Source organism: Panicum virgatum, chromosome 2N (genome assembly GCF_016808335.1).
Source record: "Panicum virgatum strain AP13 chromosome 2N, P.virgatum_v5, whole genome shotgun sequence".
NCBI lineage: Eukaryota > Viridiplantae > Streptophyta > Magnoliopsida > Poales > Poaceae > Panicum > Panicum virgatum.
In genome coordinates, this window is record NC_053146.1 from 54224862 (window position 1) to 54250727 (window position 25866).

Genomic DNA, 25866 nt, shown 5'->3' on the forward strand with positions numbered 1-25866 from the left:
TCTGCATCAAGGCAAACCTGCATATCCTAGAGGAGAATTCAGCAAGCGCAGAGGAGATGTCACCACCTTATTCCCTCATCAGAAGGTGTATCCTACTATGCCATGGGCGCCGTCGGCATCGGATTCTTCTTGCTCAATGTGGGAGCGCGAAGGGATTTGGATGCGATGCTATTCGATGCCGCATCCACTATCTTACAAGAGGGGAGGAAACTTCAGAAGACCTGTGTCTGATAGGTTAGCACGACCGGTGCATGACCAATCGGGATATCACCGATTAGGTCAGAAGCAACAACCTACACCGGTCAGACCGGTTACCACCGACTGGTTAGACTGGTACCACCACGGACCTGGTCAATTTTGTTCTCCAAGACAGGTGTACCATGTCAAGGAGAATAAAAAAGAGGTACAGTCCACTGCTGATTTAGAGAAGATTAAAACCGATGTTGTTGTGCAGATCGGCGATATCAAGGTGGCTGTCAATGAGGCCGGTACAAGACCGATGGTTCTTCATAAATCGGTCGATATTTCTGTCCAGAGGCCGATTGTGGTTGATGATCATGAGGCCAGCAGCGGCAACACTACAACATCGAAATACTTTCAATCAAGGTGGTGTCCATCTGGGTTGACTCGTATTCAAAAGAGGAAGCTGCAGCACCTACGATGTCAAAAAAAGAAAGGACAGGAGGCCGAAAAGATGAAGGCTGCGCAATTTAACAAATGCAGGCCCATCATCCCTTAGAGCAAGGTGTGGCGGGTCAAGTCAGCTGACCAGCCAGCAGGACCGGTCGGACCACTCTTACCGACCGGTCTGACCGGTACAGCCGACCGGTCTGACCGCTCTGATCAACCGGTCAGACCGGTCCAGCCTGTAGTTGAGCAGAAAGCCGAATTAGAAACGCCCGTTTCGGCTCCTTGCAATGAAGAAATACTATTGGCGCCTTCAGTACAAGATGATGAGGAGCTAGTGGATCATGAGGCTACACCAGAAATGCATCAACGTGGAGCTCAACGAGACTTTAGTGCTGGGGGGCAGAAAATCGGCAAATGGTAATTTATCTCATGAAGTTTCTATTCAATAAATCAGTTTGCAAAGGGTTCTTAAGACTTTGATTATGTTTTGAAGTCTTGAACTGGTTTAAAATTTTAATATTAGCAAATAAAGCCAAATTAGAAATTTTTCAATTCGAGCTAGAAAGTTTGCAAACTGTCACTGAGGACAAAGATAGTGATACTTCAAAACAATGAGCATCAGGTCATCATGTTCAAAAGATATTTTCATACTAAAGACCGATGTTCAGTAATGCAAGAAGGCACATCATGAACAAACCGGTCTAAATGCCATTGATACTAATCTGACCGGTTGGGCTGCTACTTCGGCTATTGAGGTTTCCTAACTTATTGAAGCCGAGGTTAGTAGTTAAAAAGCTTGTTGTTGGACTTTTGCATAATTCAAGACATATTGGAAGACAAGGTGAAAACAAATCAGAAAGGTTCAAGAGTAATCCGGCTATCATCCAATCAAGATATTGCGGCGACCGATTGACTTTATAGCAATTCAGTCATGTTATACATCCACGACAACTTACAAGTGTGAGAGTGATTTTAATTGGTGTTTCAAGAGTTCATAGCCGAGGTAATATGTACTCAGGCTTGGTTCACTCACACAAGATGCATTAATGGCATGGAGCAGGAATGAAATAAAGATATTGGGCAGAATCAATTGATATGGCCGATATACAATATCGTCCTTGAAAACAAGACATGATTGGCGCAGGTGCTTCTCATTGTTTCAGTGCAATTTTAGGCTTTGAGAGATGTTTTTTTGGTACGCAAGCTTTACCAAGAAACAGGGGGGCATATGTTGACATCCAAAATTGGCAAATACCGAGTTTGCTGGATAATCTGGGCGAATCGGTCAGACCGACCTGGCTAACATTGTGAAAATGCCAATTGGACTGTACCATTGCGTAGATCTCATCGAGACGATCGAAATGCATATATAGATCGTCCCATTCGGAGTCCGGATGAGGGAGTTATGCCTCCCGGAAGACCTGCACAGTCAGACCGGTCCGAAACAGCCAATCCGAGTTAGGAGTTGTATTTTGACACGAGATTTATTAGGGTTACGACTCTTAACGGATACAGATCTCCCCACCCTATATATATATAAAGGACCATGGCCGATTGGGGTAATCCCAATCGAATCAACACATTTACCCTTTACTCTTTATCTCCAAACTCTAGTTTTTCCAACCCCTTGCTGTTCTTCGCTCGTCTCTACGATGTTCGAGGGTGTTCTGGGTGACCTGCCGACTCCAGGACAACCCTAGATCTGCGAGCTCCGGGGTCCCTCCCGAGTTCGTGGTTTTAGGTTTTCGCGGTGTCTCTGCCTCAAGCGGTCTGACCGGTCTGCACAGGACCTCGCTGGTGAGGGTCGTTTGCGATCCGCGCGTGCTAACGCTTTCGTGTGTTGACCAGAATTGTGTCAACATAACTGTTGGTGATTGGGGGCTCGTAACCTGATTGCTTTTTGTGCTAACCATTTCGCCAAGACGTTAGTTGAGCTGATGGTGGAGCCTGGATGCCGGAGCTCTCCTTCACTTTTTTTAGGGGCAATGGCAGGTGCTCTACCTTTTCATCGAGGATTTGAGAAGTCTGATTTACATCCTCGAACTATTGTAAAGTCCCGAACAACATAGACCATCCAACTGTCGAAACCGGGCAAATTTATATCTTCAGATTGGTTACTGCAGCGCTGGCTGTGAGATGTGGTAGAGTGGTCAGCTGGGAGACGTCGTTCCATACCGTTTTGGAGTAGGAACAATTGGCGACCATGTAGATTCATTCCGCGTCCTGCACAATTGGCAGATTCTCGTTCACTTTGGGCCCCGCCCCGGTAGATGAGAGCATGTCCTCCGGAGTACTAGTATGCCATGAGTCGAGTTCTTTCCTGAACAATGCTTCGGAGTTTGGGCTTTTCTTGGCATGGATTTTGTGGACATCCGTGCGGTTGCCATTGGATCAGAGCAACGACGTGCGGATGTGTAAATTTCAGGGCTGATTCAGGGATGGGTTTCAGCGCAGCGACATTCATGGAAGGGTTTCAGTGCAGTGACATTCCGGAACGAAGATGAAACTCATCGCAACATAAACCACAGATCAGTCAAGTGATAAATTGCAGCTAACGTTAATTTTGATTCCTTACCATGTGCGGACGCAAGAACTTGTATCCTACTGTGCCGTTCGCTTAAAAAAATAAATTTTATATTTTTTTGAGGACACCTTGGAGCAGAACAACGATGTACTTGCGCAAATTTCGGAGGCGATTCAGGGATGCATTGAACAAAATTCCACGGACGTTAGAAGACATGAATATGATTCGAGCGTAACGATCCCGCCGGACCATGACTCGACCCCAGTGTCCAGCAAGGGGAAGCAGGGAGATCACAGGCCAATTCCTTCATGATGCACGAATTTGGTCCAAGTGACCTAGCCTATCGGGCCCATGAAACAACAATGCCCAGGGCAGTTTCAGTGTGAACTAAGAACTAGACAACCTGAACTAAGAACTAGACAACCTGAAGAACATCAGAGAAGAATGCAGCAATTATTTTGAAAGGGTTACTCTGACATTCGTCCTAATCTTCCAGCGCACAAAAAAAAAAGATGATCCTACTGAATACTACTAGTGATCAGATCATAGAACAAGAACCTCCTACTGCAAGGTCAGACAGATTGCAACCCTGAAACCGACATCTAGTGGTTTTAACACGGAGATTTTATTTGTAGGAGGTTCACATTTTGATCCTGTTCTTTCTAGCATTCTTCAAATCATACTTGTGACCAAATTCCAGAGTTGACTCAGGTTCAGGATACATTCAACAAAATTCCACAGACCGGTCAAAAAATATCATAGCGTTGATTTATCCAGGACCGACCATGCGTCAACTCAAGAACTCGGTCCAAGTCCCGCAAGTGGAAGCAAGCAGAGAATCACAGGCCAATTTGTTCCTGATGCTCGAATTTGGGGTCCAACGGACCAAGCCTAATCGGCCTAACAAACAACAATACCAAGGGAATTTTCTATGTGAACCTTACTCTCACAGAAATGGTACTTCAAATGGTGCTCAAGCAAGAACTAGACAACCTGAAGAACATCAGAAAAGAACGGACCAAATTGTTTGATAAGGCCTGTTCTTATATATATTCTTTCGAATCATCCAATTGCATTAAAAAATTCAGACGATCCTCCTGATAAGTAGCGTCCAGATCATATAGTATAATAAACCTCCTACTGCAAGATCAGACAAAGATTGCAACCAAGAATCCGACATTAAACTAGTACTCAAATTGAGGGTGTGTTTAGATTATTTTGCATTTTTATGTTTTTGGAAGAGAATCTTTAATATTTGAAGTATTAAATGTAGACTAATCATAAAATTAATTACAGATCTCGTCTGCAAACCACGAGACAAATCTAATGAGCCTAATTAATCCATCATTAAAGCATGTTTACTGTAGCATTACTGTAGTAATTTAGTGTCTAATCACGTCATAATTATGCTCATTAGATTCGTTTCGCGATTTACAGTCTATTTGTATAATGCGATTTATTTTTTGACTACATTTAATACATCATGCAAGTGATTTACAAAAATTTTGTGTTTTGTGTTTTAGGATCTAGACATGGCCTAAGTAGTTTTCACCTATATACACAGAGATAGACGTTGGCATTATGACCCTGGCATTCCGTACGTTCTTCGATCATCTACCTAAGCAAAATTCAAACGTAAAAAGCTCAAGAACATCCAGACTGCAAGATCAGACAGGCCAATTGCAACCCAGAAGCCAGCATTAGTAGCCCTGATCTGTACACAGCGTCGCAGCGCTAGATGTTGCACGCACAGTCGCCTAGCACCCGACGGGGTACCCCATCACCGCACCAGCGGGAGCCGCCGGCTTCCCCAGGCCCGCTGCGGCGGCAGAGCAGGAAACGCCACTCCCGCTCGGGCCGGCGGCGTCCACGGCCTTCCCGGCCGCCGGCGCCGGTGCCGGAGCCTTCCCCTGGGCCGGCGGCGCGCCGTCGAGCCTCCTGACGGTGATGTTGACGATGCCGTTGCGTCCGCGCACCCCGCAGCGCCCGGAGTCGAACAGGCGGTAGCTGAGGCAGTGCAGGTGCCCCGGCGGGCCGACGGTGAAGTCCTCGACGGGGACGCGCGCCGCCGCCACGGGCTCAGCCGCCGGGCGCCCGCCGCTGGCGCGCGCGCGGCAGATCTCGACGTCCAGCGCGGGCGCCCCCGCGGGGAGCGCCACGCTCACGGCCTCGGCCCAGTACGGGAAGCCGTGGCAGTCGGCGTCGGTGTCGACGCGGGTGGACGCGGAGGACGAGGCGGTGTGGACCACGGCGTAGGCGCCGCGGCACAGCGGGCGGCCCGAGGCCACACGGACGCCCTCCGCGGACACCACGGTCACCTCGAGCGCCATCGCCGGCGTCGGCATTGCTGCCCCGGACCCCTTCCGCGCCATGTGCGCTGCTGCTGCGGGCTAGGTCGGCGGGGAGCGCGTTTGACTCGATCGATGGAAGGACACGGCGGGCGCGTCTGATTATATGGTGGAGGAGAAGGGACGGAGGCTTCGGTGGAGTCGGACACGCTGATTTCTTGCAGCGCGTTCCGGATCGAGTTGCCGCTGCGATGCACGGCGCCGCGCGAGCACGGAACCTTCGGTCCACGCGGCGTCGTTGGTGCGCGCGCGCCAACACGATCGAATGCCCCAAACGGAACGACGAGTGGGATTCCTTCCTGATCGGTCGCAGAATTGCAGCTGCGATGCTCCGATCAATGCACGGTCGCGGAAGCTTCTGCAGCGGCTCGTTTGGTGTAGCATCCTATTCGTCCGTCACACCGTAGTTCGGCAGAATTTATATCGAAGCTATCCAATCAAGTGCGCGCAATTGCCTGGAGCCAGTGGAGCGTGCATGTTTCAGATAGGGAAAGTAATAAAATAAGACCGGTGTATGGCTAGGCACATTTTTTTGAGGTGATATTGCTAGGCATAATGTTTGTCACGCGAGAAAGGTTTGTCACGCGGAGTCTAAAGAAAATGAGGTTTTGCTTACGGGTCCACTACTGAAAAAAAACTCGATGATGCTCAGCCTGGGCAGCCCATAAGACACCTTTTGGCTTTGTACTTGCTTGTCCGATCCAAAGCATACAGCAGCATCCAATACCATGATGCATGATATGATGACAGCAACATCCAGCTACAAGATTCCACAGAGCCCGCACTGGTGTAGAAACCAACATTTAATCTGCAATTATATCTTCGTCTATTTCAAAATTTCTGGACTTGTCTTGTTAGGATAAGCCTTTATATTTATATACAATTTTATTGATACAAAATTGATGTCATTGTTTTCATATTCAAACTTATCAGCATATATATAAATAAAAAAGTGAATGAAGTGATCATAAGTCAAAATCTTTATCTTCATGTGTCGACAACGAGGGGCCTGTGATGCCTGTTGATACAAACTCGTTAATAGTAAAATTGGCACCGGAGACGGATTCTTCTGCAATGGCTCCAACAAGAGGAATAGTATATGGCACCAAATGTCTTATGATCATGTCATTTAGCCCTTGTGTGATAAGTTTTTGTCCTAGAGATTGTAACAAGAGTCTTATAATAAGGTGACGCACCCTTTGGCGGCTCAGGGTTGCCGATCTTTCCTAGGAAGCCATCCCCGAGGGCGTCGAGAATCTTGTGGCCAGTGATATCATTGAGCCTTTGAGTTAATGGAATGCGAGTTTCTTGAAAAAAAAATGCATCGCTCAATATCTTGGAGATCCTCATAGGGGTAGGATTGTGTCACACCCGGTTTATGAAGGAAATTGAATGCATTCTCATATGTGCGCCAGGATCAGTTTACACACATATGATAGACAATAAAGCGAATATCATAACAATGTCAAAATGAAACAGAGTACTAATGACTTTATTACATAACCGAATGTCTTAATCTTAAGCGAATAAATAGCGTCTCAGAGTAACAGCGGAATCTTCAAGCACAGGCAGTCGACTGGGAGACATACGCCTAGAAATCTTCGAAGTCTTCTGAATACTCCGGGCAATTGTGATCTTGGTCTGAATAATGTTATGCAAGGATGAGTACACATATGGTTGGTACACAAAAAGTGGCAGTGAAAACAACTATATAATATATGCAAGGCTGAATCAAGGAATAGCTGACATGGTTTAACTGCGATAAGCACTTTTAATTGATCAAGTTTTATTTAGCAAGCATTAACTACATGTAAGTTTATACCATTAACCCACAAATAAGTATATGAAGTAACCATCATCAACATCATAAATAAAGCATCGATTTAGATCATCTTCAAGTTCAATTATCATGTGAGGGTCCAAGCCGCTCTTGACCGTGAGCACGGCTAATCGGTAAGTTTTAACTCTGCAGAGGTTGTACACTTTTCCTACAATTCGCGTAAGTCCCGAAGAACTTTGAACCCAACCACGCATGTGTTGATCAGACACAATACCATACTTCCGAGGTATGGTTGCATAGGGACGCTACGAGGCCTTTACAAAGATTTCCTAACAAATGACAGCCCACTAAGGTTTCAAGCCAAAGCAGAGCATAACCCTCCCTAATGGTCAGCTCCTTAACAAAGGCCGCTGCCCCAAGAGGACCGGGCTATACCCCATCGATGCATCACCTCTTGGCCTTTCGGTAAGACTGGCACAAGCTAGAGTTTCTAATTAATCAGTCAAGACCAGAGCCATGTAGTATTGTGGTTGTACTATTTTCCTAGTTGGTTCTCCATGTTCCGATTAAAACATATGATCTTGCTTAACAACATTAACCATAGAATATGAAGTAACATGTGTAGCATATGTATCAAGTATCTCTAACCATGATCTATGTATAAGCAACTAGCAATACTACACATCATAAATAAAGTACCCAGGTTGATCAAGGCATGGATAAACAAACTAGGCATATCTTTAATTGGGTTCCCATCATATTATAGACACATGCATGCAATAAAGTAAATGTGAATAAATTGTGAATTATTTGGGACAAAAAGTATGATCAAGGGGCCACTTGCCTTCCTCGAACTGGTGCTGCTGATCAGCGTCTTCAAAGTCTTGCTCTTGTTGACCCTCGAACGGCGCGTCGTCTACGCATCACACGAGCACATGCAACAAATAAGAAACAGTACACCAAATAATATAAACAGCACAAAACGAGGATATAAAACTATTCTACACATTGCAAGGATCGCGTGAGCGCAAGATTCGTCGAAAACGGATTTAAAACGATGAAGTTATGACTAAAACAAGGTTCTAAGGGCTTATTTGTGAAAAATAGAAAGAAACCGAGGGCTAAAATGTAAAGAAAAGGACTATTTTGTAAACATCTCCCTACAGGCTTGGACGGCGGGTTGATTTTAGAAAACCAGAGGGGTTCTTTTGCAAAATTGCCATGCTTGACCGGTAAGGGTGGGTTTGACTTGGGTTTAAGTCTGATCTTGGCCGTAGGATCCTGATCGGACGGTTTTGACGCGATGCGGCAGTGCAAGTGGCGGCGCAGAGTGCCGGCGGCGAGGTTAGGCGGCGGCGGCTCGCTGGCGTAAGCCAAAAATTGGCCGCCCGGAGTTGGTTTGGCTCGGCTTTTGGATGGAGATCACGAGCGCGAGCTCGATTAGGAGGTTTGGGAGGGGCACAGAGGCGGCAGAAGGCGAGCGCGGCAGCGGAGCGGCGGAACAGAGCTCCGGCGAGCTTTTGCATGTGCACGAGGCCGAAGAAGTAAGGGAAAAGGGGTCGGCGAGCTTCTCTACCTCGACGCGAAGATCCTGGAAGGCCTGAAGTCGTCGAGGAAGCAGCGGAACGGCAGCGTGGTGCGGAGCTCCGTGCTCCCCAACAATGGTGGCGGCACGAGCTAGGGTTTGCGAAGGAGGCAGCTGCGGCTTCGGATAGGGGTTCAAGGGGGGCAAGGCGACACTATTTATAGGGGCGGCACGGGCCCTCGGCGTGCGGGCCCAGGCGTGCGCGAGCTCCGCTCGGACTCGGGGAGCCTGAGTCCCGGTCGGTCCCGAGGTCGGGGACGGACCCGACGGGCGGGGCCCGCCTGACGGTGAGAGAGGTGAGGGGGCGCGCGCGAGATGGGCTGGGCCGGGAAAATGGGCCGCAAGCGCGAGCTGGGCCTGAAGAACGAGTTGGGCTGCGCGGGAGGAAAAGAAGGAAAAAGAGAAAAGGTAGAGTGGGCCGGTCTAGAAACCAGGAAGGAGAAAGAGAAAGACTTTGCCATTTTCTAAAAGAGTCAAACACATTCAAATCAAATTTGAAACCAAAGAACTTAATTTCAATTTGAACTACAAAAAAATAAAATGATGCAAAGCAGCATGAATGCTCACAACCTATTTTTCTTTATATTTATTTTATGGCTAACTAAATTATTTAATTCTCGATGAATGCTCTAAACATGCTAGATAAATAAATAAAACCTTATCGGCCTATAACAAAACCGGTTAAATTCATTGGGGTTCCTAATCTGAAAATTAGGGTGTTACAGATTGCTGACGTGTATTTATAGGAGTGAGTGTGCGTGCATGTACGTGGTCTTCTGCATTTGTACCATGTTCCATAAAAAACTTATCTTGATGTCGTCCTATGAAAAGTATAATCCTGTTTTTGGAAAAAAAATATCCACAAAGAGTGCAATTTAGAGATTGGATCTCAACTACCTACCAAATTAAGTGGTCAGATTTGAATTGCATAACGAGATGTGGCAAAAAAAAAGAGTATGAGATTCTTTTCATGCCACCACTATTCTATCTAAAAAATATAGAATTGTATTTTTCATAGGACGAAGGAGGCATGCCTTATCAAAAATTAGAGGGGATACCTTTCACACTCTAACCTGGTTAGCACACATACTCCTCTCTTACTAAAATGTACACGGTATATTATTAAAAAAATGTACACGGTAACATTTAGTTTAGTCGTATGATGTATCCATCTTATTAAAAAATTTAGTGCAATCTTAAGTAACTTATTAATTGATAGAACAAGTAAAAAAAATCAAACATCATGTCTTTAAGTCAATGGTGGCGCTCCGATTAACTTCATATTTTGAACGACGCGATGAACTTCGTGTGAAAAGACTGAGGGCTGTTTGGTTTCCTCAGCTTTTTTTAAACATCTCTCACATCAAAAGGAATCTTTCATTTAGGAGTATCAGATAATATACGATTTGTTATGGTGGTGCTACAGTAACCATCCATTCATTATGGATTAGTATATCTCATTAGATTCGTCTCATAGTTTAGTCGCAGAGTTCTGCAGTTAGTTTTATATTTAGACTTTATTTAATACTTCTAAATATTAAGATTCCTTTTGATATGTCATACTAACCTCCGTTTCAAAATAATTGACAACTTTGACATTTACTATTTACAATTTGACCAATAATATTTCTTTAATAATAAAACTACGTCAAGAGAAGCAAGCATCATTAGATTTGTGACAGAAAGTACTATATCGATGTAATACACTTCTATCTATACGTGCAAATATTCCTATAAAAGACGCACAGTCAAACTTTGAATATCTAAGTCAAAGTTGTCAGTTATTTTGAAACGGAAGTTTGTAGTCTAAAGTTTAGCTCTTGGAACCAAACAACCCTTGACTTCATATTATGCCCAACTCATCCACGTGGATATCGGGCTGGGCAAATTTAACCGAGAACCAAGGACTGAACCAAACTAACCGAGAACTGGAACCGAAAGAACCAAAACCGAGAATTTCGGTTCTCCGTTCGGTTCCCAATTCTCAGGAACCGAAGTTTTTGGTTCGTTTCGATTCCTGGACTCGATTAACCGAGGAACCGAGCCCAGATGTAATTTACCCCACGAAGCCCAATTGAATCAAGCCGGCGACCCATCCAAAATTCTAACCCTAAACCCAACTCTTCAGCCCCCACCGCCCCCTGGATCCACACTCCCGCCGCCCCCTCCCTAAGCTCCCCACCCCGCCATGGCGCTGCCCCTGCCGACCTGCCCTCCTCTCCAGTCTCCACCTCGCGCGCCCCTACCCCGACCCCGCCCCCGCCCGCACCCGAGGTCCAGCGTCCCAGCTCCCGCCGGCCGCCGCATTGCCCGACACCGATCTCCTGCAAGCCTCTAGCCGCCACCCCAGGCCCCGTCCGCCTCTACCTGACCACGCTCGGCGCTCGCCGACCCCGCCATGCGAGGAGGCGAACCGCCGCGGCGGCGCATCCACAGGCCCTGAATCAACGGCACGTCGGCGCATCCAAGGGCCAAGGCCATGGCGAGCGCGTGCGCGGTGGAGGCCAGTGCATGCGTTGCTCGGTGGTGGCGCCTTCCGCCCTGGGCGAGAGCAACGGCGAGGCGAACGGTGGCGCCGGATGGGATCTAGTTTTTTTATTTGGATTTTATGAACCTGTGGTATGAACCTGTGGTGAGATGGATCGGTTCTTTCGGATATAACCAGAACCGAACCGAAATCGAATTTCTTCGGTTCCCACTCTTGAAAAGAACAGATCGGTTCCTATTTTTTGAGAACCGAACTTAGGCAGAAATCGAAGAACTGAACCGATCGGTTTGGTTAGAATCGAATGCCCAGGCGTACGTGGATGGACCCAGACTTCAATTCAATACCTCCAAGATTGACTTTGACCTATCAGTTGGAGATTGACTTCAACTTTCAAGACCATTCTTTTAGCTCTATAACCACGCCTTGTACAGGGCGGGGGACAGTCACCCAAAATTGAGCGAAATTTGTTGACAATTTCAACGAGGACTTGATGGATCCAGAGGTGTTTAGTTGGTGGAAAATTTTGATGAAATTTTTTTGCAAAGAGAATTACCATTTAGTAGTGGTAAATGCGAAGTAATTATAAAACTAATAACAGATCTCGCCTAGAAATTGCGAGACGAATCTAACAAGGATAATTAATCTATAATTAGCAAATAATTACTGTAGCACCACTGTTGCAAATCATGAATCAAGTAGATTCATTAAATTCGTCTCACTATTTACGGTCCATCCGTGTAATAGATTATTTTTTCCATCTACATTTAATATTTCATGCATATAAAATTCTTTTGATGTGATGCATGAAAATTTTGGATGGGGAAGGCTTGATGGCCATGCAAATGCCACCGTTCGATACTCCGATGGCATTCAAGAAAAAAAAAGGGCAACAAGACAACAAGGAACAACTGAGAAAAGGCCAAATCATTTCGCCTGACCCTAGAACGATTGGGCGAGGCGTCCCGATCTAATCCCCCGCAGCATTCACGCCCTCATCGCTTCAAGAAATCAGAACAAAGCGCGCGCGCCTTCTAGTTGGCAATGACGTCCGCATGTTCACCGGCGGGGCCTCTCTGAATAGACTCATATCCTTATCTGACCGGTATGGTTTGGCATCGACAGACATGTCGTTTGACTTGTACCACAAATCTGGTGATCACGCGGTTCCGGGAACACCCAGGCAAACCCACCAAAACGAGGGACGAACAGTTGAAATGAGCATGGATCATATCATCTGATCATCGAAACAACATCCAGGAAATGCTCTTCTCATTTCCGCGATCATCAGGCACAAATACAGCAGGCCACCCGCACCCTGACTCCCTGAAAGTTCATGGATTCTGAGTTTCTGACCGCTGATTTTATACACAAAAAGCATCCGGGAAATGGAGTACAGATTACTACAACAAAGGGAGAGGAGTTTCCCGATTCCCCAACTAGCAGAGTATAAATAAAAGCACAAAAAGGACCTAGTATTATTGTGTCTCTAAAATGACAATTAGTTGCCCATATATAATAGGGCAATTGATTAATCGGTGGTGCTAGAAGCTTCTACATGCTGGGGCGGGCCCACTCACCTGGAGTTGGACCCGTCTTGGTCGGACCCGGCGCCCTGGTCCGGCCCGTTGCAGGGCCGCATCGAGTGGTACACGGGCGTGGGCCGGTATATGGGCCACGGGTGCTGGTCCGGCGACGCCTCCTTGCTGCTGCCTGACGGAAGCTGATGCGGATCCGACGCCTCCGTCTTCACCTCCGCGCCGGAGCCGCCGTGGTCTGCCGCCGGCTCCTCGCCGGTGTCGTCGTCCTCCCGCGTCCGCTTCTGCCCGATGGAGACGCCGAACAGCCTCGCGGCCTGGTCGGGGTCCGCGTCGGCGACGAGGCCCGCGGCCGCGGTGGCCAGGCCCGGGCACGAGGGCATTAGATCGAGGATCGCCGGGGGGAGGGGCGGCGGCGGCGGCAGGGCCTCCGATGACTCGCCGGAGCAGTTGACGACGGAGGACAGCGCCGCGGAGGCGTCGAGCTGCTGGGAGGAGGCGTACTTGGTCATGAGGACCAGGATGTTGTTGCAGAGCTTCTTCATCTGCGCGAGCTCGCGGGTCAGCCGCGCGTTCTCGCGGCGGAGGCGCTCGTTCTCCTCTCCCGTGTCGCCCGATGCGGACGCGCCCCCGGAGCCGGACGGCACCGCCTGCGGGTGGTCCGAGCCGGAGTTGGAGGAGAGCACCTGCTCGTCGGAGGATAGCGCCGGCGAGCCCGGCAGCGTCACCGGCAGGGCCATGGGGATCGGCGCCGCGGCGACGGTCACCGCCCCGGACGCCGCCGCAGCCGCGGCGGTCGCCAGAGCCGCTGCCGGCGCGGCCGGAGCCGGTGGTACCTTCCGGCGGTGTATGTCGCAGAGCAGGCGCTTCTCCCCACGCCGGAAGCAGTCGTTGGCGAACTCCCATCGGTCGGGCACGATCTTCCTAAATCCCTACGTCACAGCCAAGCAAATCCGAACACATCATCACTCACAAGACATGGCGCTCCGCGGGGAGCCAAAATCCTAGCCCCAACCCAATTGAAGAAACGAGCTAGGCGAGCACACGTATCCTACATAGGTGTTGAGCTGCCGCACGAAGCTGGAGAAGTTGTTGTGCTTGAAGTACTTGGGGAGGAGGTCGCGCGCGAACTCCGCCGGCCGCCACACCACGAACGTGGAGCCGTCCTCGCTCCACGAGATCACGTCGTCCACCGCCGGCTCGTCCACCAGCTGGTACGTCTTGGTCAGGAACGGCGTCGGCAGCGACCTCTGCCCCGCGGCCTCCGCAGCCGGCGGTGGCGCCGGGGCAGGCGCGGGCGCAGGGGGCTCGCTGCCGCCGGCCTCCCCAGTGGCGCCGCCCTGCTCGGCCATCCGCAGCCCAGCCGGATCTGAGCGGGGGAGACCGTAGCTTCCAGATGCGGGAAGGAGCGACCCCTCGCGTTGGGTGGAAGGTACGGAAGAAGAAGCCTTCTGGAAGCTTCGGTTGCGGAATAGGAAATTTTTTAGTATACTCCGACGGGAGGAGCACGGAAATGAGAGGGGGAGGAGAGAGAGAGAGAGAGACGGTGGGAAAGTCAGCAGCTGCACGAGGAGAACCCGAACCCCCCCCCCCCCCCCCCGCTCGTACTGCGACAAAAACCACTCGTACCGAAGGAAAGCTAGCCTGGTGGGTGGGTCCAGGCGCCTAGATATCTCGTTGCGGCGCTGTGCTGGGCCGTCTGATGCGGCTCTGGCGTGGCACCGACGGCCGGGATCGGAGATAGCGCAGCATTATTCTCGGCGCTCGGCGGAGTAGGGGGCGGGAGGGCGAAGCAGGCTAGCAGAGTGGTGGGCCGAGGAAAGTGCGCGAAGGCCGCAAGGTTCCTTGGCTGTTTCACGCCCATTCCTTCTGGAAGCTGCAGGTAGGCGCGGAGGTGGGCCAAGGTGGACGGGACACGTGTCGACCGTCGGGCCACGGATGCTGGATGGGATAAGATTTTTTTTCTTTAGTTTTATTCTTTCGATGTCGTGCACCCAACCATTTCAGAATAGAAGACCTCTGGTAAGGAAACACGGTATCCGTAGGTAGAGAACCGTCAAGTTTTGGTACGAAGTAGGTACTGTATATGAGCACAGTGACTTATATTTTAGAAAAGAAGAATTTATCATGAGTCGCTGAAGGTATTTTGAGATCATGAAAGCTAGCAATAACTCGAATGTAGGAAAGAATGGATGAGTAATTGTGAATTTTTATGTACCTTGTGTAAAACCGAAGGAATCATTTATTAGGATTAAAAAGCTTAGGAGGAGTATTCATTATCTTTTTCTATAAAAGTGCATGATACCGATCCTATTTAGAATTAAACGTTAGGAAACGTCTCATGAGACGGGTGAAGGCAATCCCAACCCACGATGTCATGCATGATGTTTGTGTTGCCACGTAAGCAAGATATGTCAGAAACTAAACTTTGTAACTCATGATGTCTTAATGTGGACCTCTAATAAATTTGTTCTCGAATCAGTGCCAAATGCATGGCAATCATACTACATTCTCCCGACGCAAACATAATCACCGTGTTCGGCTGGTATACAGCCCTCCAGTGCTACAGTATTTCTCTCTCACACCACTCCAGCTCCAGCCACCAGCTACCAGTCAGGTAACTGTATTTTTCTCTCACACCACTCCAGCTCCAGCCTTCAGCTCCAGCCAGTCTAGTGTATAGGACTTCGTGTTTAAATTGAATCTTAGAGCAAGTATTATAAATAGCAGGGAGCTGACTGAATTCGACGTGGGAGTGAGAAAAACTAGGAGAGAGAAGGAAACGGGGGAGTTGCGAGACGCTGATTGACAACGGGAAATACTCTTTTTTAGACTGAGTCCAACAACAAATGCTATTCTCGCGAGGCAAATCCATCTTTGCCTCGCGTGAACAGCACTTTTCGTTTCCTCCTCAAAGTTGTGCCTCCAACAGCCGTTGCATTTGCGTGTTCATCCTCCGCACGCCCACCCGACACCGCGCCACCGCCGCTCTGCCCCCGACGCTGCAGCAACTCCGCCGGAGAGGAGGAAGACCCGGCCTCCCCGCTCGCCGTCGCTCGGGAGGCGGTCCCTGCGCCAGGCCGCCGGGCCTCCCTTGCCCGCCACCGCCGCTCCGCGCAGGCCAAGCGCCGTGCTCGCGCACGCCGTCCGCCGAGCTCGCCGGGCCGCCGCACTCGCCGAGGTCCACCGCGCGCTCGTCGAGGCACCGTCGCGGCGGTGGAGCCCGGCGGAGGAGGCCTCTCCGGCCGCATCCGCGCGGGATTTCACCGCGCGTCCTCGCCGCGCCCCCAGATCCGATGGCTCCACGTTCCATTGCCCCTCGAGCTCCTGCCGCCGCTGCCGGTGCCGCCGGTCCCCCGAGAAGCTGCGGTGGTCGCGGTGGCCGGGGAGGCGGTGAGGCCGACGAGAACGCTGAGGAGCCTGCGCTCGATGGCGGGGCCGGTGTTGCTGATGAGGTGGAGCACGCCCTCCGACAGCAGCCCGCATGGCGCTGAGCTCCCACGCGCGCCCGCCATGGCCGAAGGGAGCCAAAGTGTGCTTGCAACCTGCATATTAGCTCAAAAATACAACTTGCATATTCTAGAAGGTAAATTGTTATTTAGGGACTTTATTGAATATAAGTACGTGTAAGAAATGCAAACTCTCATGATTTTTTGATCAAGTTGACGCCTAGAAATGATCGTTAATGAGCGTCAACAGTCCTGTCGAAGCCTCAGCACCAGATCCCCTTTGTTGAGGTCTCAACATTGGATCCTCTACGCTTGATATCTTCGCAGGGATTGCTGATAACGTGCTGAGTGTAGGAGCGCCACGTCTGGAGCCTCATCCACTTGGTCTAGCGATTCCTCGCAGACTTGCTGGTTTTGCTGCTCCTGGTAGGCCTTGAGCCTTGGCGACCCATATTCCAGATCCGTGGGGAGGACGGCCTCGGCGCCATAGACGAGGAAGAACGGGGTGAAGCCCGTGGCTCTGCTCGGGGTTGTTCTCAGGCTCCAAATAAACGAGGGTAGCTCTGCGAGCCACCTTCGACCAAACTTGTTCAACTTGTTGAAGATCCTTGGCTTGAGGCCTTGCAGGATCATGCCATTGGCACGCTCCACCTGGCCATTTGTCTGTGGGTGTGCCACAGCTAGCCAGTTGTCGTAGAACGCCAAGAATTTCTTGCCCGTGAACTGGGTGCCGTTGTCGGAGATGATCGAGTTCGGAACCGCGAACCTGAAGACTATGTCGGTGAAGAACAGCACAGCCTATTCGGATTTGATCTTGCCGATGAGTCGAGTCTCGATCCATTCGGAGAACTTGTCGATTGCTACCAACAAGTGAGTGAAGCCCCCGGGCGCCTTCTGCAGTGGCCCAACGAGGTCCAGTCCCCATACGGCGAATGACCACGTGATGAGGATGGTCTGCAGAGCGTGGGCCGGGAGGTGTGTCTTCCGGGCGTAGAATTGGCAGCCCTCGCAGGTCCGCACGACATCGGTGGCGTCGGCGACCGCGGTGGGCCAGTAAAAGCCCTGCCGAAACGCGTTGCCCACGAGGGTGCGCGGCACAGCGTGGTGACCTCAGATCCCAGCATGGATGTCCCGGATCAGCTCCTTGCCCTCGGGTGGGGATGCATCATTGCAGAACGCCCGAGGGACTGCGCTTGTACAGTTCATCGTCGATTAAGACAAAGGACTTGGCCCGCCTGGCGACGCGCTGCGCCTGAGCGCGGTCCGAGGGTAGGACCCCCCAGATCATCCAGTCAAGGTACTGGGTGTGCCAGTCTCGCGAAGGTGGGGCCTCGTCGAGCTCCATTGCCTCAGCCTCGTCCACTAAGAAGGTCTCGATGTCAGTGTCCATGGCCTCGGGCCCCTCCGCCGAGGGGTCTTCGGCTGATGGCTCGACGGTCGCAGCCCCCGAGGGTTCGGGTGCTGCTCTGATGGCTTCCGCAGGGTTCCTGAAGTCGACGGATGGCTTGGCGAGGTCGCGGGCGAAGACGTTCGGGGGAACGGTGGTCCGCCCGGATGCGATCTTGGCCAGTTCATCCGCTTCCTCATTGTACTTGAGCGCGATGTGATTGAGCTCGAGCCCGTCGAACTTGTCCTCGAGGCGACGCACTGCATTGCAGTACGCCTCCATCTTCTCGTTGTGGCAGCTGGCTTCCTTCATCACCTGATCGATGTTGAGTTGGGAGTCTCCTCGGACGTCGAGGCGCTTGATGTCGAGCTCGATGGCGATGCGGAGGCCGCTGAGGAGGGCCTCGTACTCCGCCATGTTGTTCGATGCCGGGAAGTGCAAGCGCACCACGTATCACATGTGCTCTCCGAGGGGTGAGACGAATAGCAGGCCCGCGCCCGCACTGGTCTCATCACTGACCCGTTGAAGTACATGAGCCAGCATTCGTCTTGAATCTAAGGAGGGGGCAGCTGAGTGTCGGTCCACTCGGCAATGAAGTTTGCCAAGATCTGAGATTTGACCGCCTTGCGGGGTGCATAGGTGAGAGTCTCTCCCATCAGCTCCACTAACCACTTGGCTATCCTACCTGTGACCTCCCGGTTGTGGACTATCTCTCTGATGGGGAAAGACGAGACCACGGTGACAGGGTGAGCCTCAAAGTAGTGGCGCAGCTTGCGTCGAGCCAAGATCACTACATAAAGCAACTTCTGGATCTGTGAATACCGTGTCTTGGTTTCAGACAGGACTTCACTGATGAAGTACATCGGCCTCTAGACCAGCTGTAAGGATCACCGGGGTGTCCGACCCTAGAGGGGGAGGGGGTGAATAGGGTCGCTAATCGCTTTCTATCCTAGGGCTTAATCTATTTAAACCTAACACGTCCTACACATGCTAGTTATGACTAAGGTTTATCTATACTACTCTCTACTTACCCCTAAAATACTTGCAACCAATTGCCAATTCTAATCAAACTAACTAGGAAAGTAAAGGCACGCAAGATAGAGTAAATGCAGAAAAGTAATACGGTAAGTAAAGAGGTAAGAGAGAGAATATGCAAACTCCCGTGAAGACACCAAGACACACGATTTAACGTGGTTCGGTTAGGACACCAAGTCCCTCCCTACGTCCACGGCCACTTGTCCAACACGAACAAGTGTGATGCTGAGTCTCTCCGCTTGATCACCGTCTTGCGTTCGCCACCAAGACTCCCGGCAAGCAAAGGCTAAGTGACCCCAAGTCACCAAGACAAGGCCACCGCCACCGTCTCTCTCGAAGTGTCACCCACGGCATCGTCTTCACTAATGGAGCTTCTCACCAAGAGGGGTCTCCATCCCCGCACAAAGTGTCGTTGCCTCTCCACACCAAGTCAGAGGGTCACACGACGAGTACACAAGATGCTTTCCGCAGCAAGGCTTTCACTCAAGCTAGTTCTCTCAAGAACTAAGCCTAATCAAGCACTAAGCACTCTCACAAGTGTGCTTAAGCCTATATGATGTACAATGAAGCTCTAAGGTGGTTGGAGGTGTTCTTCAAGTGTAGCAGGCTTCAGCAACTCCAGCACACACAAATGACCCGGCCTTGGGGGTATATATAGGCAGCACAAGCAAATATAGTTGTTGGGCCAGAAAAATACTTAACGCCGGTTAATCCGACGCACCTCCAATAGCCATCGTCGGTTCAACCGGTGATACAAATTGCCCGCCTCAAAAACTAGCCGTTACGTGTACGGGCAATCAACCGATGTTGTGTCGGTTTAACCGGTGAGTGTAGTTGTCCTGTGAACTCTGAAAATCAACTCTCTGGACAACTGCACCGGCGTTCACCAAAACCCTATCGTCGGTTCATCCGGTGTATAAACCTTGCCTCAGCTTCTGGATCCATTGCACCGACGTATTCAACTTCCCTAACGTCGGTTCAACCGGTGAAACCAAAATTCCTGGTGTGCTCCAAGTCAATGCACCGACGTATATGATTTTCTCAGCGTCGGTTTAACCGGTGATACTAAAGTATCTCTGTCTTGATTTCTTTGACTTGGATTTCTCCACGGTCTCTTCAATTCTTGTCCTTTGGGCCGAAGAGCTTTTAGGGCGCTGCCCTGAGACCCGCGAGGGGTGGAACCACCGTAGGTGCGGCCCTTCGGGCCTAGCTACGCCTATCTTCTCTTTGTCATCACTTGAACCTAAAAGCCTGAGAATGGTCATCTTAACAATCATATTAGTCCAAGTGTTGTGTGTGTCATCAATCGCCAAAACATTATATTGAAATATGGCATGAGAGGCCATTTTCGCTACACCGGCAGAGCATGTCCCTCCTCTTGTCGTTCCACAATGATGGCTGCACTGACAACCTGAGTCGTGGCTGCCACATATAGGTAGAGGGGCTCGCCGTCCATTGGTGGTGTTAGGATTGGAACGCTCGTGAGCGACGCCTTGAGTTTGTCGAGGGCCTCTTGGGCCTCGGGTGTCCAGGAGAAACGTTCGGACTTCCTCAGGAGCCGATACAAAGGCAAGCCTTTCTCACCAAGGCATGAGATGAAACGGCTGAGAGCTGCTAGGCAACCCATGACCTTCTGTACCCCCCTTAGGTCTCGGATCGGTCCCATCAGAGTGATGGCCGAGACTTTCTCAGGGTTGGGTTCGATGCCCCGCTGGGAGACGATGAAGCCCAAGAGCATCCCTCGAGGGACTCCGAACACGCACTTCTCGGGGTTGAGTTTTACCCCTTTGGCCCTAAGATAGTCGAACACGATCTTGAGATCGGCTACCAGATCGTCCGCCTTCCTAGATTTTACAGCGATGTCGTCGACATATGCCTCTACACTTCGCCCTATATGATCCTTAAACACGTGGAGCATACATCGCTGGTACGTAGCTCCGGCGTTTCTAAGGCCAAAGGGCATCGTGACGTAGCAGTACATGCCGAAAAGGGTGATAAAAGAAGTCGCGAGCTGGTCGGACTCTTTCATTTTGATTTGATGATAACCGGAATATGCATCAAGAAAGGATAAGAGTTCGCATCTCGCAGTTGAACAACGATTTGATCAATTCGTGGCAAAAGAAAGGGAACTTTAGGACAAGATTAGCTAGCCACTCGGGATGGGATACCTCCTTGATGAATCCGGCCTCCAAAAGCTTGTGCACCTCCTCGCCGATCGCCCATCGCTTGAGCTCGTCGAAGCGCCGCAGGCGTTACTTGACCTGCTTAGAGTTCGGCAGGATATCAAGGGAGTGCTCGGCGACCTCCCTCGGGATGCCAGGCATGTCCGAGGGGCTCCACGCGAAGATGTCAGCGTTGGCGCGGAGAAAGTCGACGAGCACCACTTCCTATTTACTATCGAGGGTAGCACTGATCTTCAGCGCCTTGCCGTCGGGGGTCTTTGGGTCGAGGGTGACGTCCTTGGTACCCTCGGCAGGCTCGAAGTTACCAGCATGCCGCCGCTTGGAGCCTCGGCGTGCTCGACGCACTCGACGTCACACTCGTAGGCGTGTTCGAACGAGGAGCCGATAGTGATGACACCCTTCGGTCCCGGCATCTTCATCTTGAGGTAGGTGTAGTTGGGGATCGCCATGAATTTGGCGAAGCATGGACGCCCAAGGATGGTGTGGTATGCCCCCCGAAACCCCACTACCTCGAAGGTAAGCACCTCCTTGTGGAAGTTGGCCGCCGTGCCAAAGCAGACGGGCAGGTCAATCTGGCCGAGGGGTTGGACTCGCTTCGCCGGCGCAACGCCGTGGAACGGCGACTTGCTGGGGCGGAGCTTGTCCAAGCCGATCCCCATGAGCTCCAAGGTGTGGGCGTACATGATGTTGAGGTTGTCGCCTCCGTCCATGAGCACCTTGGAGAAGCGAGTGTTGCCGATGATGGGATCCACAATGAGTGGATTCTGTCCTAGGTTCGGTACGTAGTCGGGGTGGTCCTCGCGGCCGAAGAAGATGGTGTCCTCTGACCAGTCGAGGTAGTATGGCGTGGCCTTGGTGACGGAGAAGACTTCCCGGCGCTCGCGCTTGCGCTGCCGGGAGGTCATGTTCGCCATCGACCCTCCGAAGATGAAGAAGGTGTTCTCCACCAATGGGAACTCGTCATCGCCACCCTTGTCGCCCGCATCCTTCTTCTTGTCCTCATCGCGATGCGCGCCGCGATTATAGTACTTGCGGAGCATGTCATACTGCTCGAGGGTGTGATTGACCGAGCCCTTGTGGTAAGGACATGGCTTCTTGAGCATGTCGTCGAACAGGCCGCCACCGCCTCGAGGGGGGCCTCGAGGGCCCTTGCGTTCCGGGGAAGCGATGAAGGCCTCGTCGGAGTCCTCCGCTTGCCCCTGTCCGCGCTGGTTTAGTGGGACCGGCTTCTTTCCTTTCTTCCCCCACTTATGTTTCTTGGCGGGGGTCTTGGTCTTGCTGTTGCTGCCCTCCGTGGGCGCATCCTCCTTGTGCTTGCTCGTCTTGCCGTCGAAAATGGCACCAACTGCCTCCTTGCCGGAAGCGAATTTGGTGGCGGCATCGAACAGCTCGTTGGTGCTGGTGGGACGGCTTCGCGCAAGCTCGTGCACCAGGTTCTTGCATGTCGTGCTTTCGAGGAAGGCATTGATAACCTCAACATTGGTGACGCTGGGAAGCTCAGTGCACTGCTTGGAGAAGCGTTGAACGTAGTCGCGCAGGGATTCGTTGGGCTTCTGGCAACACCCTCGGAGATCCCAGGAGTTCCCAGGGCGCACGTAAGTGCCCTGGAAAATGCCCACGACGATCTTGACCAGGTCGGCCCAGTCATGGATTTGATTCGCGGGCAAATGTTCGAGCCACGCCCGTGTGGAGTCGGCGAGGTGAAGAGGAAGGTTGCGGATGATCACAGCGTCGTCCGTCGCACCGCCCAGCTGGCATGCCAGGCAGTAGTCGTTGAGCTAGACTGCGGGGTCGGTCGCTCCCGAGTATTTGACGAGGGTGGTGGGTTGTCGAAAGCGTAGGGGAAAGGGAGCAGTGCGAATCTTCTGGCTGAACACACGGGTGCCCGGGGGCTCTGCTGTCATGCTCGGGATCAATCCGCCCACCCCGTCAGGGGGCATACTTCTTTCCGTTGATGATGTTGCGGGCGTCGCCGTCTTCGGTGTGCCCGCGCGTGTCTTGGAGGCGCTCCTTCGCAGGAGGCCTTTTGATGCGGTTGTGCACTGAGGGTGCTTTCGCATCGTCGGCCGCGGCCGCTTTGCCCTTTCCTCCCGATGAGATGTACACCGAGGCCTCGTGGTCCTGCCGCGCAGTGCCTCCGGCCTTAGCCGAGGCCACCGAACGCATACGAGACGCGGAGCTCTCAGCCTGCTGCACGGCAGTCTGCTCGATGAGCACCCGCGCTTCGTCGCGCAGGTTACGACCCTCGGGCATAGAGGGCTCGGGCATTGCTTGGTGTAGGTAAGCCGCAGCGACGAGCTTTTGGCTGGCCCTTTTCAGGTCCAGCGGTTTGCCGATGTTGTCGTCGTTCAGGATCCACTCTTGGGCGACACGCCCCGCCACTCGGGCACGCGCACTACGTGCGGTGCGCTCTTGCTCAAGCGGTACGTAGAAGTCGGGTCTGCCGATGCTCCTCATCGAGCCTGGTCTCGAGCTCATTGAGTTGCGCCAGCTGTGCCTGTCACGCCGCCGAGCCTGCCGATGCAGCTGGGTTCGCGGCAGGCACCGCCGCTTGGTTTGCTGGTGGGGGCTCCTCGTTGTTTCCATCGTCGCTCGGCGCTTCATCGACCACTCCATCCGCCAGCTCGACCATGAAGCACTCCCGAGTGGGATCGTAGTCCCCCTCGCTAGAGTCTTCGGAGCAGGTGAGGCAGTAGTTTGCCATGAGCTGGAACAACCGGAAAGCGTCGAGGTCACGGACCCCAGAGTAGTCCCACTCCGAGGCCGTGAAGTTGTTCATGAAGAAGTTGATGTCGTCGGCCGTGTCGGGGTAGGAATCGTCAGGTGACGACGCGATGAGGTTGTGGATCGTGATGAGGTGATGACCCGGCAGATCCTTGTACGCGCTCATGTTGGTGCTGATCGAAGAGGCGTAGGTCGTGGCGGCGTTGCGCATCCCGAAGGGGAAGGGCGACGGTGCAGTCGCGCCCTCCTTGGGAAGCACAGAGGCTGCATTTGGTGGTGGTGAAGAAGTGGTGACGTCCTCTGCCGCAACGCTAGGCTGCGACACGCCTGTCTCGACCCACGCGGGGGAGCTGAGGCGAGCCGCTTTGCGCCGCTCCATGCACACCTGCCGCGCGCGCTGGCCCGAGCGCCTTCTACGCTGGGGCGGTGGAGTCGGAGTGTCAGTGTTGGCCTCGGCCGGGAGAAGCTCCATGTCGTATCCATTGCCGGTCGCGACGAAGTCGAGGCTCCCGAACCGAAGCACCGTGCCCGCCGGGAGCGGGCGTGGCTCGTCTGCCATCCAAGGAACAAGAGAGAACGAAGACAAAAAGTCACGTAGTGCGATCCCCTACCTGGTGCGCCAACTGTCGGTGTTCTGACCCGGCGGTACGGCACCAACTAGTGAAGATGTTGTGTGATCCCTCATCCTAGATGGTTGATGCAAGAGATAACACAGGAACGCACGGGTTTATCCTGGTTCTGGCCGCGGGGCCGTACGTCCAGCAAAGGTATGCGAGCGCACTGTACTATCTTGCACCGGGGGTGCCTATATAGGGGGTACAAGCGAGGCAAGAGAGGGAGGGAAGCTCCCATGTCTCTGCTAGATGATTGAGGCAAGTGCCAATATCAGGAGAACGAGCGGGCGAAGCTAAGGAGTTGGTCGTATGAGAGCATGGAGGCGAGAGAGAATGAAGAAGATAGAGCCCGCCTCCCCCTTTTATAGACACAAGGAGGGGCGGTGTACATGTACGGGAGGGGGAAGAAGTCGCCATTTTCTCTCTGAATCGGGGGCGCACAGTGAACAACTACAGTAGAAAGTACACTGTGGGGCCCTGGAGATCATGGCGCCAGGCGTGCGGTTGTCCTGAGCGTCGTCCTTAGCCTTGCGGAGATCGCGTCGGCGTCCTTGCGGCTCCAGCGGGCGTCGTGGTGATTGCTGTGGAGGGTACCGTCCTCCGTGCTCGACGTGGCGGGGCGCCGAGGATCCTGCAGGCGGGGGTCTTGCTCTGGTCAAGGCCCGGGCCACGTTCGAGGGTCGCGCCCATGCCGATTGAGGGTTCCGCAGCAGGAAAAGTACACGGGGTAGTACGGGGAGTTGGCAGCACAGTGGCGGGAGCAGTGCTGGGCACGTTCACACAGGGCGTCGCAGGTTCCCACTGTGGCGCCACAGTGCCGAGAATGGCTGAGCAGTGATCGGAGTTGGCGGATGAGATTCCGGTCACAGCCGCTGTGCGGCGTGGTGGCCTAACGCCGCCTGACTTCCTATTCCGCGGTGGAGTTGTTGGCATTTATTGCTTCTGTCAGGCGGACGGTGAGCCGGTGGATCGCTAACTCCGTCTGCCGAGGGGTAGCCTCGAGCGAGGCGGAGTTGGCCTGCTCTCCCGAGGGTAGGTCCGCTACCCTCGAGTGAAGCGGAGCTGCGGTGCGCTGTCGAGGGTCTCGGCGGGGAAGCCTCGAGCGAAGCGGAGATCGCTCCGCGGGTTCGAGGGGGCCCGTATGGGCCGTATTGTGGAGGTGGGCTGCGTATTGGGTCTTTTTGAGTCCTTTCCTTTCCTTTGGATTGGAAGGAGACTGTAGGCCTTCATGGGTCCGATCGCTCAACACGTGTTTTGCATTTTGAGGGTGTTTTAGTCCCCTGATTAGGGTGCCCCTAATCATGGTACCCGACAAGCTGTTCAGCTTCTTGTGGGATTGTTGGGTTGCAACTACTGCTGCACGTCAGCCTAACCTTTTTATAGCCTAGGCAAACAGTTTGAATGCTATGGGCATCATCTTATATAGAGGGTCGTGAAAACCCTGATATGCCCTTCTATCCCATTTATGGTGTAGGTGGCCTATAAGCGCAGTCAAAGCCCTTTAGGGCTGATGTGACAACAGTTTTTAATTTAGATGAGAGAAAATTATTTAAATAAGGAAAAAAACTGAAATACCTTAAAAAA

General features: G+C 52.2%; 3 protein-coding genes across 4 annotated transcripts; all 3 read right to left on the minus strand.

Moving 5' to 3' along the window:
• Window positions 1-4588: 4588 nt before the first annotated feature.
• Window positions 4589-5587, minus strand: LOC120658929 (BON1-associated protein 2-like). Its single transcript, XM_039937043.1, has one exon. The coding sequence runs from the start codon at window positions 5524-5526 to the stop codon at window positions 4912-4914; it is 615 nt and encodes a 204-aa protein (XP_039792977.1). The 5' UTR covers window positions 5527-5587; the 3' UTR covers window positions 4589-4911.
• A 2510-nt stretch (window positions 5588-8097) lies between these two features.
• LOC120661313 (heat stress transcription factor B-2c-like) lies at window positions 8098-14449 on the minus strand. 2 transcript variants are annotated; one of them, XM_039940129.1, is made up of 3 exons: window positions 13946-14449; window positions 12933-13822; window positions 8098-8198 (listed from the first exon to the last, which is right to left on the minus strand). In XM_039940129.1, the coding sequence occupies exons 1-3, from the start codon at window positions 14240-14242 to the stop codon at window positions 8159-8161; spliced, it is 1227 nt and encodes a 408-aa protein (XP_039796063.1). In that variant the 5' UTR covers window positions 14243-14449; the 3' UTR covers window positions 8098-8158. The 2 variants fall into 2 exon arrangements, with proteins under 2 accessions (XP_039796063.1, XP_039796062.1); XM_039940128.1 differs by lacking the exon at window positions 8098-8198 and adding an exon at window positions 12555-12678.
• A 3000-nt stretch (window positions 14450-17449) lies between these two features.
• On the minus strand, window positions 17450-18008 carry LOC120662774. Its single transcript, XM_039941852.1, has 2 exons — window positions 17641-18008; window positions 17450-17531 (listed from the first exon to the last, which is right to left on the minus strand). The coding sequence occupies exons 1-2, from the start codon at window positions 18006-18008 to the stop codon at window positions 17450-17452; spliced, it is 450 nt and encodes a 149-aa protein (XP_039797786.1).
• Window positions 18009-25866: the final 7858 nt, after the last annotated feature.